Below are 15,892 nucleotides of genomic sequence, written 5' to 3'. Positions count from 1 at the left end.
CTCTTCCAAAAGTGAATCTATTGCTCCACACCGGATAGATTTTCCTCCATACCAGATAGATTGATATCTTGACCTATCATCTCTGCTCAACAACAGTAAACCACCCTTCATAAACAACCTACCGTTCATTTGACTTTTCTCAAAAAAAAAAATGGGTGTAATTTTAATTGCCCAATGCTAAAAACCCAAAAAGATGATGCAAGAAAGTAAAATCAACGTTGTCATGCTGTAAATTCGAATGAATGTTTTTATTCCAATACAAGATTTGCATTCACATAAGTGTGATGTTGTATCAATTTGACACAAGCAAAGCATAAGTGTTAAAAATGCCTAATTTCTGTTTCAATTCTTTAAAACTCTAAATGATGGCATTTATTTCAGGAGTTGGCTATTTTCTCCTCTATAAACAAAAATATGTTTATTTACAGAATTTTGATTTCGCAATTTTTATTATAAAAAATTGTTTCATTTTAAAAATTTCACATAAAATAATAAAATTTGAAAGGGGAATAAATGCTGTAGAAATTATGACTGCGCTCCAAATAATGATTTGAACAGTTCGTCTTTTTGTTCCTCGTTCCAACTGCCCGATTCGTTTGGTGCCATGAAACTCACTAACTTATTATGGACAACAAATCGAATTTTTCGACCTTTCGATGCTCGAGTGTCGACGGTTTTCTTCATTTTCTTTCGTAGCTTCTGCAATTCGGCGAATTGTTTGGCCATTTCATTGGCATTGCTGGATGACGATGTTTTGTGTTCGATTAGTTCACGTAATTGGGTATGGTAAAAATCAGTGTCATCATAAACTTCCGTCGAATATGTGTGATTATCTTCATTGTTTTCATTTTCCACACCATTTTCAGCTTCACCGGCTCCAGCTCCGATTTGTTTTGATTCAACAATGCCAGTGCTTTGGTCAAATAATTCATAGCCACCTTTGAGAAGTTGTGTTTTTTTAATTAATTCTTCGCGATTGGCCAAAACACCTTCGATTTTCCGCAGTACATCGATGTTCCCTTGTTGTTTCTGTGTTTTTACGCTACCAGGAGTGAGCACTTTGGTTCGATCATGCCATTTTGATATCACGGAATATTGATACTCTTTGAAATTCGAATAATCCTTTTCCAATTCGTTGGCCAGCCGGCTTCGCTTTGTCTCTGGATCATCCAAATCATCGAGTTTGACTGGCTTTCGTTTGGCAGCTATTTGTTTCGTTTCTGAGTACTGATTCAATAGAAGCGATTGAAGGTTTCGCATTTGCGATACCAGCTTTGACACTTGATCCACCGTGTCGTTGGCCAATTCGGAAAACTCTGTGTTTGTGGACAATTTTTCGAATGTTGTCGGTTGCGGTAAGCTATTGGCTTTGATCAACATTTTGTGTGAGTGAATTCGAACTTCGAGCAATTTTTCCCAGATTTGCAATTGATTTTGTACACAGAATCCTTTGCTCAAATGGTCTTCGGTACGTTGTTTTGGTAAAAATCGACTTACATCTTGCTTTTCGGATTTCTCAGGTTCAGCCGATTCTTCTGATTTACGTGGAATAATATCGCCACCATCAAAGTCACTCGCCTCTTCATCACTATCAAATTCACCCTCTTCGTTGACGTCGCCGTCTTCATCGCTTCCCTCGGCCACTTCATTTTCACTTTCCTCTTCTTCAATCTCTTCGCCTTCATAATCATCGTCCCATTTTTCCAATTCATCTCTTTCATTTGCACCCAAATCCTCGTCGCTATCACTGTCTGCTTTGATGGTCGCTGACTTTGAGTTGCCTGTGGAGGAAAATTGATTGAAAAATGTATAAAATTGATTTTCAATTTGGATTTAGTGTGGCAATGAATGTTCAACAAGTTGTAAATTATTGACCTTTTGAGTTGCCCAGCTTTGCTGTGAATGCTTTCAAGTCATCTCCATCTTCGGATGAGTCAGCACTTTCGATTCCATTTTCCTCTTCATTTTCTCCGGCTTCTTGTGCCACTTTGATTCGTTGTCGCGGCGTTAATAGCATGGAAAATTCGCCAACAGATTTTTCTGTTGATTCGATTTCTTCTTCTTCTTCTTCTTCTTCTATAACGAAATCGTCGTCGTCTTCCTCGTCGATCTCACTCGAATCCATGTCCAAATCTTTTCGTGAAGACACTTTGCCACGATATTTTGCATCGACATCTTGCAACAATTTCACATTTTTCTTCCGAATATCACTGAGATTTGACGCTGGCTCGTTTGTATCAAACTCCCCATCAATATCATAGTCAATAGCACGGGCCACTGTTTCGTCTTCAGAATCGACTTCTGGGTCCAATAAACGCCGTGGTGCAATCAACTCGGCAATTTTATCCGACAAAATTGGCTTTTGCTTCTTTTTCGACATTTTTAATTCAACGAAAACTACAGAAAACCGATAGAAATTTCAACAAAACGTGATAATTGTGCGATTGATACACACAAAACATACACGTGCAAAGATGACAGCAGAAATGTCACATATGACAGCAAACCCATTCACAATGGAAGCCCATTGCGTTTGACATGTGTCAAAGTCACAGAGCGTTTGCATTGTGAACAACGACACATGCCTCTTGACAGGCAGCGTAGCTAGAGTTTTTTTTTTCTGCGTCATATTTATTTACTCGAATAGAAAAAAAAATCTCCTCCAGAAAAGGCTGTGAATCCGAGAAATCGGATTTAAAATCGATTTTTTTTTACCCATCGACCAATATTAGTTTTTAAGCATTGGGTGTGAAAAATATGAGCGAAAACTCGAAAAGAGAAAAATCAATAATAAATTCGAATCAGTGAGTATATACTTCCTGTTCACCTTTAGAATTTATTTTGGAAAAAATAACACGTTCGCATTCTATTCTGGTTCTGGCTCATTGCAGAGGTTCTTCAGAGTTAAATATGCCGATCCAAATGGGAAGTAATAATCCACTGTCAAACAGTCTGGCATCGAATGGAAAGCGAAAAAGTGCATTTTCATTGTACAAACCGACCGCAACGGTTTTGACCAACTTACAGCGTGGCAACACGGAAGCCAGCATACAACAAGAGGTATCATTGGGTTTCCATGAACGAGCTGGGCAAGGTGAAATTACCGAGCTGCAAGCACGACAACAGCCGAACATCGATGAAACGGATAAAAACCAGTTGACGCCGTTGCATTGGGCCTGCTTCTATGGCCAGATGAGCTCCGTGAAAATTCTCATAAATTGCGGAGCAAATGTCTCGAAATTAGCACCAGATCATGTGACACCTTTACTATTGGCAGCTGCAGGTGGTCATCATGAAATTGTCAAGTTACTATTGCAAAATGGAGCCAATCCGGATCATACGGATATTGTAAGTGGAAAAAAAGTCGCAAAATTCTTAAATTTTATGCCAATTTCAATTGAATTGTCATTTTTTTTTTGTTCAGATTGGTAACACTGCCCTCATGTTCGCTGCTGCCGGAAATCATCCACACACGTGCCATGAACTGCTTAACTACAAACCAAATCTATTCCTAACCAACGAATACGATGACACCGCCTACAGCCTAGCTGTACAGAACAATGCGAGCCTAGCTCAAGCCGTTATCGAAAATCACGTTGTCTCACTACTTACCTCTTAATTTATAAGCACAAATTGTTTTATCCTCTTCTATGTTTAACATAGATACCCTATATATATACTAAATGTAAAAGATTAATTTGTTTTTGTCAAATCAACTTTGTAAAAGTTATGACCAGTGAAATGTTTTGTACGTGTTCAACAAATGATGTGTAAAAAATTATATATATGAACGTCTTCTTATCAACAACATCACCATAAATAAGATTTATTTCGTTTTGAATACGTTATTTATGTCGCTTCTTATTCATTTGAAATGTAACACGTCAATGACAGTCGATAAGATTAATCACTCTAAAGAACTTGTTTGCATTTTTTTCTACTCGCAAAATCACCTTCTCTTGGGGAACTTTCAATTTTTGCCGCACATTATTGCTTGTATCATATCCAAGCGAATGGATCTTGGACAATCTCAATATTTTGTATAGTAAGTTTAGTAACTTAGTTTATTTATTTTTGTAGTTGATACTTGGTGGACTAATTCGATCAATAATGGAGAAAGCAATACGAGCGTTTCAATTTCTGTTCAATATATTGAACCATATTTGCATAGTTGTTGTGACTATATACGTGACATGGCACTGCTTTCTGATGAATCTATCGGACAAATTCATTGTACAGTACGATATGCACGTTTGGCTCTGTACACTTGGTGTAAGTGTGATTATAAAATCAATTGAACCCAAAAAATCATTGAAAAAATCTAAATTTTCGTTTGATTTAGTATCAACTCATGATGGCCGAAGCGATTTTGACGCTGTACTCAAGCAATTGCTGGTCATTCTTCTATGCACCAAAAACAAAGCGTACATTGCATTGGCTCATCCAGGTGATTGGTTCCTTGATGGCAATTGTCGGCACCACCGTTTTTTATTCAACACGACAATTTCACTTCCAAACTACTCACTCCATCACCGGTCTCATTTCGCTGATATTCGCTGTCGTTGGCTGTATTAATGGAATCGCAGCAATTAATACGCAAAAAGTTTATAAAAAATACCGCATCCGACCCGTAGTCTCGAAAATGTTCCACAAATTCATTGGCATTGCATCATTTGTCTTAGGTGAGATTTCGCATACGTAGTTAATTTGATTGAAATTTGAAAATATTCGTCGTTCCGAGTTTGACTTCAGCTTCCATAACAGCTGATAACACGCGAATCGATTCAATTAATTCCTTTTCATTCACTGCAACCGGAGCCTTGCTTGGTAATGCCTCTGTTTGAGTCTTGCGGGGGAAATTTTGGAGATAAATGTCAATGTTAAGCTCAAATTGAAGATAAAATCAAAGTCGAGTTCATTTAAAAATATCGAAACGTGTGCTTACCGAATTATGCTTGCATTCTTGCGTATTGGTTGATTTGTGCTCGGTTTTATTGATCGGATCGGTTTGAGTTGGAATCGGTATCGCTTTGTCATACACTCTGTGAATGAACAAAATTGTGAGAATATTGTAATTTCAAATGATGACCACACAATTTGTCAAAAACCATTCTCTTTGGATTTTGTTTCAAAAAGTGAAATTCGAAAATTTTGAACCAAAATTGATTAACCTTTCTAAGCTCCAAGTCGATTCGAATTCCACCACTTCATTTTCACATTCAGAAAAAGAAAACTCTGGCAAATCTTCAATTGTATTTTTTTCACTCATTGCAATAATTTTATTTTTCAAATTTGTCTTTTTACTTCACTTTAAATGCGTTTCCTTCACTTCTGTTGTTTATTTCAAATAGTTCATTTAAAAGTTGCATTGACGTTTCATTGACAAAATTGTGTTGTTACATAAAGCGTTGCTGGGCAACATGGATTTGATTAACGTGTATTGTATTTGTGTATTTTTCCAATTTACAGGAATGATGAGCCTGTTCTATGGCTGAAATACCGTTACTTCAGGGCTGACCGCGAACTACCAGATACTAAAATCGATTCCTTACCATGGCTGAAGGGTTCGGTGATTTTCACAACGATTCTCTCGCTGATTGGCCCATTCATAGCATTCTATGGACAAACTAGAGCAACATTTGTAATTTAATATTTGAAAAGGTCAAAAATTGTATCTTTGCACGAGTTCGAATAAATTAATTAATTTATGGATTTTCACAAAAAAAATTTCGACTGTTCACTTTGAAATTTCCATACATTGTAAAATTCGGTGAGTGCCACTAAAAAAATATCCAAACTCATCTAGTGCGTGAGACGCACGCGGATGAGATGAAACAAAGCGAAAGGAAAGCGCACAACTAGAACATAGAGTCAATGGGTACTACGTGTTTGTGTCCGTATTCTAACGACGGAGTGACGAAATGTATCCGCGCTATATCGTTCGTTTGTATGGAGTTGCCCGCTTCTCTTTCGCTTTGTTTCTCCTCATCCGCGTGCGTCTCACTCACTAAATATTACAATGTATGGAAATTTATGACCAAAGTATAATAATCGATGGATATTCAGCATGAATAGTTTGTATGTGGAAATGATGACATAAAAATTGGATATGATAAAAGGTTTTGCTTGAAATTTCGTATTCTCCGAGAGAAATTGATGTCATTGTCCTTCAGTCATTGATCTTGAAATGAAACAATGAAATAAATTGGAATAAAGCCGATTCAAAGTAATCAGTACAATTCAGCGCCGCATTGCTGTCAACGGAAACATTCTCTATTGAGCTCCATACAATGTATGCTACCTATTATGTTTTGAATTATTAACAGCAGTTACATCAAACACATCATGAAAGAAAAATCTACCAAGGCTTAATCTAGGTTTAATTAAAGTCTATTTTTAATTGATTTTGAAAATTGCAAAAATTGAAATTCTTCTTTATCGTTGGTATTTATTTTTGGCCTTTCATCACAAGCGGTGACGTAAATATATGAAAGTCAATTACAATCAAAATATACAAGATTCACGAATGAATCCGTTTTTATCTTCGTAATCAACAGTGTTCAATTCAAAGCATACATATTTTACACAAAGCAGCATTTTTTCCGAATTGTGAAAGGCAATTGTCTTTTAATTTTAACGTTAGTTTGGTCCACGATAAATGCCAGCAAATAAAATTTCGTCAAATTGTTCATCATGAATAACGAATAAAAATGGGTGATCACAATTAAATTCGACAGGAGTAAGTGGACGATAGGCCATGCTGCATGGATAAGAAATCATAGCGGTAGCTGCAGCAGCTGTTGAACCTGATTCATCAACTTCAATTTTAGCCTTGTGAAACATTTTTACTTCATACCCCTCCGATAGTGTAGATTCAAAGAAGCCACTGAAATTTGCAGTTTTGTCAGAAAAACTTTGAATGCCCATACGTTGCACTGCCTATTGAAATCAAAATGCGATGAAAACAAAGTAGATGGTCACTAAACCATGGGAAAAATTCAATGAAAATCAGTAGAATTGTCTTTTTTAAGATACCTGTTCCAGTTTAGATGTTTGTTCAAACGAAAACTTTGGAAATGAAACGGAAACCCTAGTTTCCCAAGTTTCAACAGTACCATTGAACACATCGTCCAAAATGGTCGGGGTTAACTCTTCCAACAGCTCATCAATCGCTGTTCTGCTGTTATCTGGCAAGAAGATGTACATTGAAAAATTTTCACCTTTGTATGGCATTCTCAAGACTGCTGTGTCCAAATGTTCGATAAAGCCTGAAGTAAAGTAAATGCAATTATTATTTTTATTGATTGAACACCAATTTTACATTTGAATTGTATGTTTACCATATTTAAAGTGCCCCAATCGATGCATCATATCCACATAAGTCTCTTCTACACCATGCTTATAGAATTTTGCTCTATAAGTGTTTGATTTTTTGAATTCTGACACCTAAAAATTAACGCATCCCAATTAAAATTCACTTTTTCTCATACAAAGAACACTTTGAATCACATACCCAATCTCCTTTGAAATACACAGCATTGATGATAGCAACCTGTATGTTCATTGTATCTGCATCCAATTGAAGAATATCTTTGATATTATTCTTTGTGATATTCTCAACAAATTGGTTAATGTGATCAACTGATTGAGCTGGTTCAGTAAAGAAATTGAGTCGCTCAATGTTTTCGTTCAGTAGATTTTTCGCCGAATCTCTGCAAGTAAAAAAATGGTTCTTAAAATTGTAAGAAGAAAACCCGTCAACGCGAGTAATGGAATTCCATTTGAATAATTTTGTTAAACACAAATCACGGTTGATTTTAATTCTGCGACAATCTTTTTTCCACTTTCAATTGTGGTGAAGAAAATGAGATAAATTGTGTGACTTACTTGATGTTGACTCTGTCCGAAAAGTATAATTTATCAACTGAAATGAATTCAACGGATGCATTTTGGTATGGTTTGGCCTGTGCGTCTTTCTCCAATTTATATGCATTTTCAATGTCCGTTTTGTTTTTGGCCCATTTCATCAATCCTAATACATTTTCGAGCTCTTTCTCTGTCTTACCACCAGCACCAAAATAAGTTAATAACAGAGCTTGGTATACACTTTTGGGTGAATAAAAAACATTTTCATTCGGCTTGTTCTTTTGTAAGAGATTCAACATTGAAATTGCAAATTCCAGTTTTGGATAATATGGTTTGGCTGGACGTTCCTCAGCCAACGACCTTAACCATAAAGCTGATAGTATTGAAACCACTGCCAACACCGATATTATTATACAAATCAGCGATGATTTTGTCTTATATATCTCCATTTTTAATTTTGGCACCTATTTTATTTTTGGTTCAATCTCTGAACTTTCTAATCTGTAATATCTGTCTTCGTTCACTGCAGTGACACAACTGAGGACTAAACTACAACTCACCTCTCTTGTTTACTCAAACAAATTCAGTGCCTTACTTATCCTGTAAATCGTAAATGTAATTTTTTCTTCAAATATTTTACCTGCTGCTTATGGACATTAGAAAAGGTTGCTATTCCTCGGACCTTTTTCGGAAGTTCTATTTCTTCCTTGAAAACACCTATTTATGCGCATGCAAAAAAGAACTAGAACAATAGAAAATGAGAGAAACAAGAAAAAGGAAAAATAGAAAAATAAATAAAAAATAGAGCGAAATATTAAGTACTACCACAGTGGCAGCATATGAGTTCTGTTGCACCCGAGAAACTTATTCTGTGAGTTATGCCTTATGTAGTCGCAGATTCAATAGGAAGAAAATAAAAATAAAGAAACATATTTCCTAGGGGTTTCACGCAACTTAAAATTCATCTAAAATTTCAATATATCTCTCTTTTCTCTAAAATTCTCTGGGATTCACCAAAATCCGTATTATTTCGAAATATTTCAACATTCACCTTGAAAATTATGTTCTGGAAGTGGGTTTTGGTGGATCCTCAGGATCGTTCAAAACTGCTCCCGGTTCTGGAAGTGGGTTTTGGTGGATCTTCAGGATGGATCAGACTGGGTTTGACAATGCCCTGGTCCATCCTGAGGTTCAACTTCCAGAACCAGGAGCGGTTTTAAACAATCCTGAGGATCCACCAAAACCCACTTCCAGAATTTTTAGATTCAAAAAATTCTAAAAAATTCGAGTTTATGAATAAAAAGAAGCAATATCTATAATTTACACATAAAATGGTTATATTTCCAGCTATTTAGTAAAATCTTCGGCCTTCGAGTTTGCGTGAAACCCCCAGCATATTTCCTTTCATTTTACAATAACATTCCTTTATTGCCGTACACATTTCAACATTGTTTTTATTTTGAACTAGCTGAAAACGTTCTCCCAGTATTTGGCAAAATTCAAAATCTAAACCAAATTGCACTTTTCGACAGATTCTCTCAAATGATGCGCCAAATTGATTTTGATGGTTTACTATTTAGATGTTTCGGCAAATCCCTTGGTTAAAAAATCGATTGACCTAAGCAGCAATCCGTATTATAAATTCCCAAATGCGATGAATTTCTCGTTAGATAATTGTGACAATCGACTTGTTCGAACGTTAAGCTGAAGCATATTTCAAGTTCATGCAAATATTGGTGTTCACTCGGATGGTTTTTCTCGCTGGCACAGCTAATCGCAGCATTGACTGATTAAGAGCACTTTTAAAAGCGTTATGAATGTTCGTGAAGTTGTATCGTGCTCCCGGGTGGATATTCGAATTCGAAATAAGTTCACTTATTGAATATCGCTGTGACCAATCTAAGGCCTGACTAGAATATTTCACTTCAGTATTTGGTGAGTCATGAGTGTGCGCGCATGTACCATGCTTTTGCCATTCATATTTCCAAAATGCATCGTGTTGAAAACCTGCCAAGAAATAATAGAATAAAGAAGAATGATTCGAATTGAAACGTAAACGTTATAACATTCTAGTTATTTCATACATTTTTGCATTTTACTCATTTTTTCCTAGCATTTATGAAGTAAAGTTTGAGCGATATTTTTGCTCACGATTTTGAATAAAATTGGGCTATTTAACACAGCTGGTTCGATAATAGTTTCATTTATTAAATGATTTGCAAAGTAATAAGATGGATCTATAACGCAAATTTAGAATCGAAAAAAAACCAACAAAATGCCAACTTTAAGTGCTTGGTAAAGGATACAAACCTACTTCAATATACTGAATCATTGCATTGTTTCAATTGTGGCGGTTTATATGACGTTTTCCTGCTATGGTGTCGGCAATCCGTTAATTTCCTGGCACGTTTGGTTGTGTTCAACTGGTGTAAGTGTTGAACTTTTCTCAATTCTAGGTAACATTATAAGACGTTCGATCTGTTGTCTTTTTTCGAATTCTGATCGGCTTCAAGTGGTTTTTTCTAAAAGTTAGGTCGTTCTTATTTTCTTTCAATAACTAGTACAAACTCTTGTTGGTACAAGCGATCTTAGCACTTTTCTCGGAAAATGTCTGGTCAAAACAAGAGACTAGACAAACACATAAAACACTTTATTGGATATTGCAAGGTTTGGGATCGTCAGCTGCAGGAATGACCATTGAATTTATTAACAAGTAGCAAAACTCAAGAAATCATTTTGTGCGCACTCATGGAATCCTTGGCTTGACAGCCTTTATCCTTACGTTACGCGGTGTTTTCAATGGAGTCTCAACACTTTGGTCAGCTGAACTGAGAACGTATCCAAAGCCAAAGTATTCGAAACTAGCACACCATTTAACTGGAATCGCCGCTTTTGTACTAGGTAACCAATTCTTACTGTGAATCAAGTCGAAAATAAAAAAGAAATTCAATTGTTGATTGAAGTGAAAACTTCTGTGATTATTTTGTGAAAATGTAAACCTAAAATACTTTTGTAGGAATGGTTACGCTTTATTTTGGCTATGATCAAGGGCTCATGAAGGAAAATTCACGTGAAGACATTCGAATGTGGTTGCAAGCCGCATGTATCATTACAATCCTTTTGACGTTGTTCGGTGCACTACGCTCAACAGTCAAATCCACTCGTGCTGTCTTCAGTTGAACTCCAAACAAAGTGACAATTCATACTACAGATGATTTAGATCATTTGATTGAGTTTATTTAATTGTAAAATGTCAATATATTAAAAATTTAATCAGTGGAAAACTCATTTGGATTTTACGATAAGCTTGGTTAATCACAGCGTCTCTTTGGGCTTTGAATTTTTATTTTCGGAACGAAACGTGTTCAACAAACAGAATAATCTATCTGTGGGGAATTTCGTTTCATTCGTAATTGTCATCACAATTGGATTTGTGTACAGTACATATGTACCTTCTCCAACTCAGCTGATTCAAGGCGTAATCAAGGGGAACGATACGGTGCGCCCAATCAATGACTGATAAAATGTACGTGACTATTGCAACGATACGATAGATAGTCGGGCGTGAATGATTTACAATCGATGTGACAATGTATTGAAGTAGTCTACGTATATATATTATGTCAAAACAAATGAGCGCGAAAACGAAAACCAGTTTGCAAATAAACTCGTAGGTCGCGATCAGTAGCATGCGACTTTTCTGCGAAACGAATAGCGCAAATGATAACACAATTCATACTTGTGTAGTATTTGCACGCTTCAACACGCTTCTACAGAAACATATAAAATAGAAGATAGAATATTAACAAAAACAAATCCACGCACAGTAAGTTCAACACTTTACATTCAAAATTTCTGGAAAAAAAGTTTCATTGTAGTCGATAAGCTTGTTTCATATCGTCACGAAATCGTCTGATACTCTCCAAGTATTGCATATCCAATGTGTTTATATCTATATATGTATTACACACACTTATCTATAGACAATTTGTTTCAATCCATTTTTTCTTGGAATTTTTTTAAAGCATTTTTTATTGTTGCAAAGTTATTACACAATTTGTTTTCGAGCCGTACTTCCCCAGACGTCAGACACATGAATATTGAATCAGTTTCACGACGTCGAGTCAAACGGTCGCACAATTCTCGAAGTATATAAATTTTATTCACTTTATTTGTTTCACTCATAGAGCAAACTATAATCAATTGTGAAGAAAATAAAAACTCACGTGAAGTTTTCGGAATTTTTGTTGACGATTTTGATGTGAATTGAGATATTAGTTATCTCCGCATTAGTTTTATTGACAGTTGAACAAAATAATCATAATGAAAAATTCTACAGATTTAGAATCGAAACCACCCAACAAAATGGCAATACAAAGTGTTTGGCAGAAGATACAAACCTACTTCAATGTGCTAAATCATTGCATGATTTCAATTGTAGCGGTTTATATGACATTTTTCTGCTATAACGTCGGAAATAGGCTTATTACATGGCATGTTTGGCTGTGTTCAATTGGGGTGAGTGTTGCAATCGAAAATATTCTCCTTGAAAGTCGTTTAATTCCCATTTTTTTTTTTTTTCAAATTCTAGTACCAATTGTTGATGACCCAATCAATTTTGGTGTTTTATTCGGAAAATGCTTGGTCGAAGCAACATACGAGAAAAACGCATAAGACACTTCATTGGATATTGCAAGGCTTGGGATCATCAGCTGCGATTGCAGGAATGATTGTTGAATTTATCAACAGATGGCAAGACTCAAAGAATCATTTCATCAGCACTCACTCGATTATTGGCTTGACAGCGTTTATACTCACGATACTTGGCATGTTGAATGGAGTCTCAGCACTTTGGGCAGCTGAGCTTCGAACGTATGTGAAGCCAGTTTATCTGAAATTCGCACATAATTTGAATGGAATCGCCGCTTTTGTATTAGGTAATCAATTCTTACTGCAAATCAGTTGATATAAAAAAGATTTCATTTTTTCCTTTTCATTGAAGAGAATACTTTTGAAATCGTTTTGCTAAAATGTTAAATTAAAAACACTTTTTTTAGGAATGGTTGCGCTTTATTTCGGCTATGACAAAGGGTTTATGGAGAAAAATTCACGTGAAGACATTCGAATGTGGCTGCAAGCGTTGGCGATCATTACGATCATTTTGTCATTGATCGGTGCTCTACGATCAACACTCAAATTCACTCGCGCTGTCTTCTTCAACTGATCTCCCCGATATTTACTCTTAAACACCAAACTGTATTGAATTTAGTAGCATTTAGGTTCAATCATGATTAGACTTTTTTTTCTTTCAAATCAATCTAGAATGTATGTAATTATTTTTATTGACATACTAATACGTAAACATTTTTTATTCAAATATACAAACAATGATGTTAAATAATAATTAATTATGTGACAATTTTAATCACCAATAGATTATATATTGCAATTTCAGCCACTGGGTAAACTGATTTGAACTTTATTGATAAGCTGAGCTCGCAAACGCATCGCTCTGAGCGCTGAATTTCTATACGAAATGTGTTTAACAATCAAAACAATCAATTTTCAATGAATTCCGTTTATCAAATGCATCAATTCACAGCAGTTTTACTATCGGAAACTATTGTCGGCTTGAAATGCTGAGAAACAATTATAATGCAACGACGCGGTTATAATTCAGTGAAATTTGATATGTAATAAAATCTTCATGTTTGACATGTAAGCTGATTTATATTTAGTTTGTTTTTGACGAAATTTGTGTTAAGAGTTTGAATACGCATGACATTGCGACTCATAAGACGATTGCGTCTGCATTAATGGGCAGTGTCATGCGCACAGGAAACGGTTTACTGAGTACATACACTCTGCGACTATATACTGAGCTCGCAAACGCATCGCTCTGAGCGCTGCATTTCTATACGGAATGTGTTTAAGCGAGTGCATCTCAGTTTTAATCAAGATCAGTTCGTGGTCGAGTCGTTCGTTTGTGTGAATTACAATTTGATTGAAAACAATTTATCTGAAACAAATCAAAAAGTATCTGAATTAAAAAGTCCAGAATGAAAATTCAAATGGAAATTGAGTCGAATGAAGTTGAAAATAGACCAACCCGAAACGCGTGGCAAGTGGTTCAAACTTGTTTTAATGTATTAAATCATATTATGGCTTGTATTGTGGCCATTTACATGAGTGTCATGTGTACCAATGCTGGAAACAAAGCAGTTACCTGGCATGTATGGCTCTGCACGATCGGAGTAAGTAGTTTATATCTAAAAATCCGAAATATTTTGACTTTACTGGGCAAGAATAGCGAAGTCTGGTGAATTTTATCCAATTTTTTTTTCTTCGAAGAATTACTATAAACTGAATGAATTATTTCGGACATAACAAATTATTTTGTGTATTTGAAACAAATGTAGTACCAATTGTTGATGACACAAGCGATTTTGGTATTTTATTCGGAAAATGTGTGGTCGAAGCAGTGCACTAGACAATCGAAAAAGACCATTCATTGGGTGTTGCAGGCTGTTGGTTCCTCGGTTGCTATTCTTGGAATTTTCATCGAATACATTGGCAGAGAACTAATTGAGAGGGAAACTAAGAAACCAAAACCACATTTTTCCTCCACTCATTCGGTCATTGGATTGATCGCAGCTATTTTTACAATGATTGGCATGTTCAATGGCATTTCAGCACTATGGTCGATTAAACTAAAAAAATACGCTCGACCAGTTTATTTCAAATTGGCACACAATTTAACTGGAACCACTGCTTTCATTTTGGGTAGCTTGATTTTATCATTTCTTTAAATATCATAGTGAATAGATTATTATTGTTCAGAATTGGGAAACTTTTGTTTGAATACTACTGTCATTCACTTTATTTTTGGTACTGATAACTGCTTTTCCTTCCATAGGAATGATTGCTCTTTTCATCGGCTACGACAAAGGTTACATGAAAAAGAACTCAAGCGATGAAATCCGACTGGGGCTTCAAATATTGGCCATCATTACAGTTATTTTGTCATTGATAGGTGCTTGGCGTACAGCTATTAATCATATTCGTAATGTTATGAATTAAAAAGGAACACAATAAATATACAATTAAAAAAAAGTGATCAAAACAAAAAAGTGTTTTTGTTGGTTTCCTTATCCCACTGAATGCTCAATTACCCATGTGAAAATATTTTGACTGAGCAACCAATCGATTATCTTGGGACATAGTCGACTGGCTTAAAGTGATTATTCAGTACAAAAGCAATGATCACAGTAATATGAATCCGTTGCACATGTAGTGTTACTGCAATCACAAGTTGACCGCAGTCAAATACGTGGCAAATTAAGCGAATGGCTGAAATTTAATCGTAGTCGAATATTTTTCATACGAACCATCTGCTCAGTTACCTAAAGTCGCTTATCAGTTGATTTCAGTTACAGTCAGTTAGTCATTGGTTTTCCACACGGGTAAACAAACAATTACGCGGCAATTTCTATAAATTTGAAAGTATATGATATATTGTAAGCTCCTAGGGGGTAGACACTGATTTTAATTTAGCTATTATTGTCTAATTTGTAGATACAAATTTTCCAATTATCATTTTTCTCTAATATTTCTGAAAATCAATTAAAAATGCTAGTCTCTTCTAGTATTCAAGTAAAATGCTCGCCATTTAGTTGTACATTGCCGATACATTGGCTTTTTGTCTCTGTACATTTCTTGCATACAGAGATAATGCGTTAATATATATATAAAAATTATCAAGCGTTTATGATTAGTATCTTTCCTCTAGGCAAGTTCAGTCACTGGGGAAACTGATTTGAATCTTGTCGATAAGCTTGACCAAATAGTAATTACAGCATACCTCACACGTTATCTTCATGTACGGAATGTGATCAGTGAATGCAGATTATTTTTGAAATTCATCATTTTGCAGCAATTTTTGTATAGATTCCAAATTTTTTATGTGTCACTCAACAAAGTTTCTATGGAATTTACAGCCTTATTTCAACTATTCGTTCAATTTTAA

General features: G+C 35.4%; 6 protein-coding genes and 1 long non-coding RNA gene across 8 annotated transcripts; 4 read left to right on the top strand and 3 right to left on the bottom strand.

Annotated features, from left to right (window-relative positions):
- Positions 1 to 221: 221 nt before the first annotated feature.
- Positions 222 to 2,533, bottom strand: LOC129567544 (protein Aatf). The gene is made up of 2 exons (XM_055444588.1): positions 1,876 to 2,533; positions 222 to 1,781 (listed from the first exon to the last, which is right to left on the bottom strand). Exons 1-2 carry the CDS (start codon positions 2,378 to 2,380, stop codon positions 526 to 528), a joined length of 1,761 nt encoding a protein of 586 aa, XP_055300563.1. The 5' UTR covers positions 2,381 to 2,533; the 3' UTR covers positions 222 to 525.
- Positions 2,534 to 2,581: 48 nt separating this feature from the next.
- On the top strand, positions 2,582 to 3,920 carry LOC129567546 (DNA-binding protein RFXANK). The gene is made up of 3 exons (XM_055444597.1): positions 2,582 to 2,804; positions 2,892 to 3,348; positions 3,425 to 3,920. Exons 1-3 carry the CDS (start codon positions 2,758 to 2,760, stop codon positions 3,617 to 3,619), a joined length of 699 nt encoding a protein of 232 aa, XP_055300572.1. The 5' UTR covers positions 2,582 to 2,757; the 3' UTR covers positions 3,620 to 3,920.
- Positions 3,921 to 3,985: 65 nt separating this feature from the next.
- LOC129567547 (probable transmembrane reductase CYB561D1) lies at positions 3,986 to 5,661 on the top strand. The gene is made up of 3 exons (XM_055444598.1): positions 3,986 to 4,272; positions 4,343 to 4,682; positions 5,470 to 5,661. The coding sequence occupies exons 1-3, from the start codon at positions 4,111 to 4,113 to the stop codon at positions 5,493 to 5,495; spliced, it is 528 nt and encodes a 175-aa protein (XP_055300573.1). The 5' UTR covers positions 3,986 to 4,110; the 3' UTR covers positions 5,496 to 5,661.
- Positions 4,456 to 5,319, bottom strand: LOC129567548 (uncharacterized). The gene is made up of 4 exons (XR_008687869.1): positions 5,172 to 5,319; positions 4,946 to 5,042; positions 4,629 to 4,846; positions 4,456 to 4,566 (listed from the first exon to the last, which is right to left on the bottom strand). It is a non-coding gene; the product is annotated as an uncharacterized LOC129567548 (long non-coding RNA).
- A 785-nt stretch (positions 5,662 to 6,446) lies between the features above and the next one.
- On the bottom strand, positions 6,447 to 8,315 carry LOC129567550 (serine protease inhibitor 88Ea-like). Its single transcript, XM_055444601.1, has 5 exons — positions 7,888 to 8,315; positions 7,514 to 7,712; positions 7,341 to 7,446; positions 7,036 to 7,268; positions 6,447 to 6,939 (listed from the first exon to the last, which is right to left on the bottom strand). Exons 1-5 carry the CDS (start codon positions 8,313 to 8,315, stop codon positions 6,640 to 6,642), a joined length of 1,266 nt encoding a protein of 421 aa, XP_055300576.1. The 3' UTR covers positions 6,447 to 6,639.
- A 3,241-nt stretch (positions 8,316 to 11,556) lies between these two features.
- LOC129567542 (transmembrane reductase CYB561D2-like) lies at positions 11,557 to 13,655 on the top strand. Of its 2 annotated transcripts, none has more exons than XM_055444585.1 (4): positions 11,557 to 11,692; positions 12,206 to 12,384; positions 12,458 to 12,803; positions 12,924 to 13,653. In XM_055444585.1, exons 2-4 carry the CDS (start codon positions 12,232 to 12,234, stop codon positions 13,088 to 13,090), a joined length of 666 nt encoding a protein of 221 aa, XP_055300560.1. In that variant the 5' UTR covers positions 11,557 to 11,692; positions 12,206 to 12,231; the 3' UTR covers positions 13,091 to 13,653. The 2 variants fall into 2 exon arrangements, with proteins under 2 accessions (XP_055300560.1, XP_055300559.1); XM_055444584.1 differs by lacking the exon at positions 11,557 to 11,692 and adding an exon at positions 11,899 to 12,014 and having other exon boundaries at positions 12,924 to 13,655.
- Positions 13,656 to 13,824: 169 nt separating this feature from the next.
- Positions 13,825 to 14,948, top strand: LOC129567543 (transmembrane reductase CYB561D2-like). The gene is made up of 3 exons (XM_055444587.1): positions 13,825 to 14,120; positions 14,286 to 14,649; positions 14,783 to 14,948. Exons 1-3 carry the CDS (start codon positions 13,926 to 13,928, stop codon positions 14,944 to 14,946), a joined length of 723 nt encoding a protein of 240 aa, XP_055300562.1. The 5' UTR covers positions 13,825 to 13,925; the 3' UTR covers positions 14,947 to 14,948.
- Positions 14,949 to 15,892: the final 944 nt, after the last annotated feature.

The sequence above is a fragment of the Sitodiplosis mosellana genome, unplaced genomic scaffold, assembly GCF_009176505.1.
Source record: "Sitodiplosis mosellana isolate CC-2019 unplaced genomic scaffold, AAFC_SMos_1.0 Smas_scaffold_11, whole genome shotgun sequence".
NCBI lineage: Eukaryota > Metazoa > Arthropoda > Insecta > Diptera > Cecidomyiidae > Sitodiplosis > Sitodiplosis mosellana.
Note: the sequence above shows the minus strand (reverse complement) of the source record. Positions and strands in the feature narration are given on the sequence as shown.

Coding starts and splice junctions, on each gene's coding strand:
- LOC129567550 (XM_055444601.1), bottom strand. CDS start 8,315: ATGGAGATATATAAGACAAAATCATCGCTGATTTGTATAATAATATCG. Junction 7,269..7,340: donor ATTGGGGCACTTTAAATATG/GTAAACATACAA, acceptor ACTTTACTTCAG/GCTTTATCGAACATTTGGAC. Junction 6,940..7,035: donor AAACATCTAAACTGGAACAG/GTATCTTAAAAA, acceptor TGATTTCAATAG/GCAGTGCAACGTATGGGCAT.
- LOC129567547 (XM_055444598.1), top strand. CDS start 4,111: ATGGAGAAAGCAATACGAGCGTTTCAATTTCTGTTCAATATATTGAAC. Junction 4,273..4,342: donor TTTGGCTCTGTACACTTGGT/GTAAGTGTGATT, acceptor CGTTTGATTTAG/TATCAACTCATGATGGCCGA. Junction 4,683..5,469: donor CATTGCATCATTTGTCTTAG/GTGAGATTTCGC, acceptor TCCAATTTACAG/GAATGATGAGCCTGTTCTAT.
- LOC129567546 (XM_055444597.1), top strand. CDS start 2,758: ATGAGCGAAAACTCGAAAAGAGAAAAATCAATAATAAATTCGAATCA. Junction 2,805..2,891: donor TCAATAATAAATTCGAATCA/GTGAGTATATAC, acceptor GGCTCATTGCAG/AGGTTCTTCAGAGTTAAATA. Junction 3,349..3,424: donor ATCCGGATCATACGGATATT/GTAAGTGGAAAA, acceptor TTTTTTGTTCAG/ATTGGTAACACTGCCCTCAT.
- LOC129567544 (XM_055444588.1), bottom strand. CDS start 2,380: ATGTCGAAAAAGAAGCAAAAGCCAATTTTGTCGGATAAAATTGCCGAG. Junction 1,782..1,875: donor AAAGCTGGGCAACTCAAAAG/GTCAATAATTTA, acceptor TTTCCTCCACAG/GCAACTCAAAGTCAGCGACC.
- LOC129567543 (XM_055444587.1), top strand. CDS start 13,926: ATGAAAATTCAAATGGAAATTGAGTCGAATGAAGTTGAAAATAGACCA. Junction 14,121..14,285: donor TATGGCTCTGCACGATCGGA/GTAAGTAGTTTA, acceptor AAACAAATGTAG/TACCAATTGTTGATGACACA. Junction 14,650..14,782: donor AACCACTGCTTTCATTTTGG/GTAGCTTGATTT, acceptor TTCCTTCCATAG/GAATGATTGCTCTTTTCATC.
- LOC129567542 (XM_055444584.1), top strand. CDS start 11,960: ATGAATATTGAATCAGTTTCACGACGTCGAGTCAAACGGTCGCACAAT. Junction 12,015..12,205: donor ACGGTCGCACAATTCTCGAA/GTATATAAATTT, acceptor AAAATTCTACAG/ATTTAGAATCGAAACCACCC. Junction 12,385..12,457: donor TTTGGCTGTGTTCAATTGGG/GTGAGTGTTGCA, acceptor TTCAAATTCTAG/TACCAATTGTTGATGACCCA.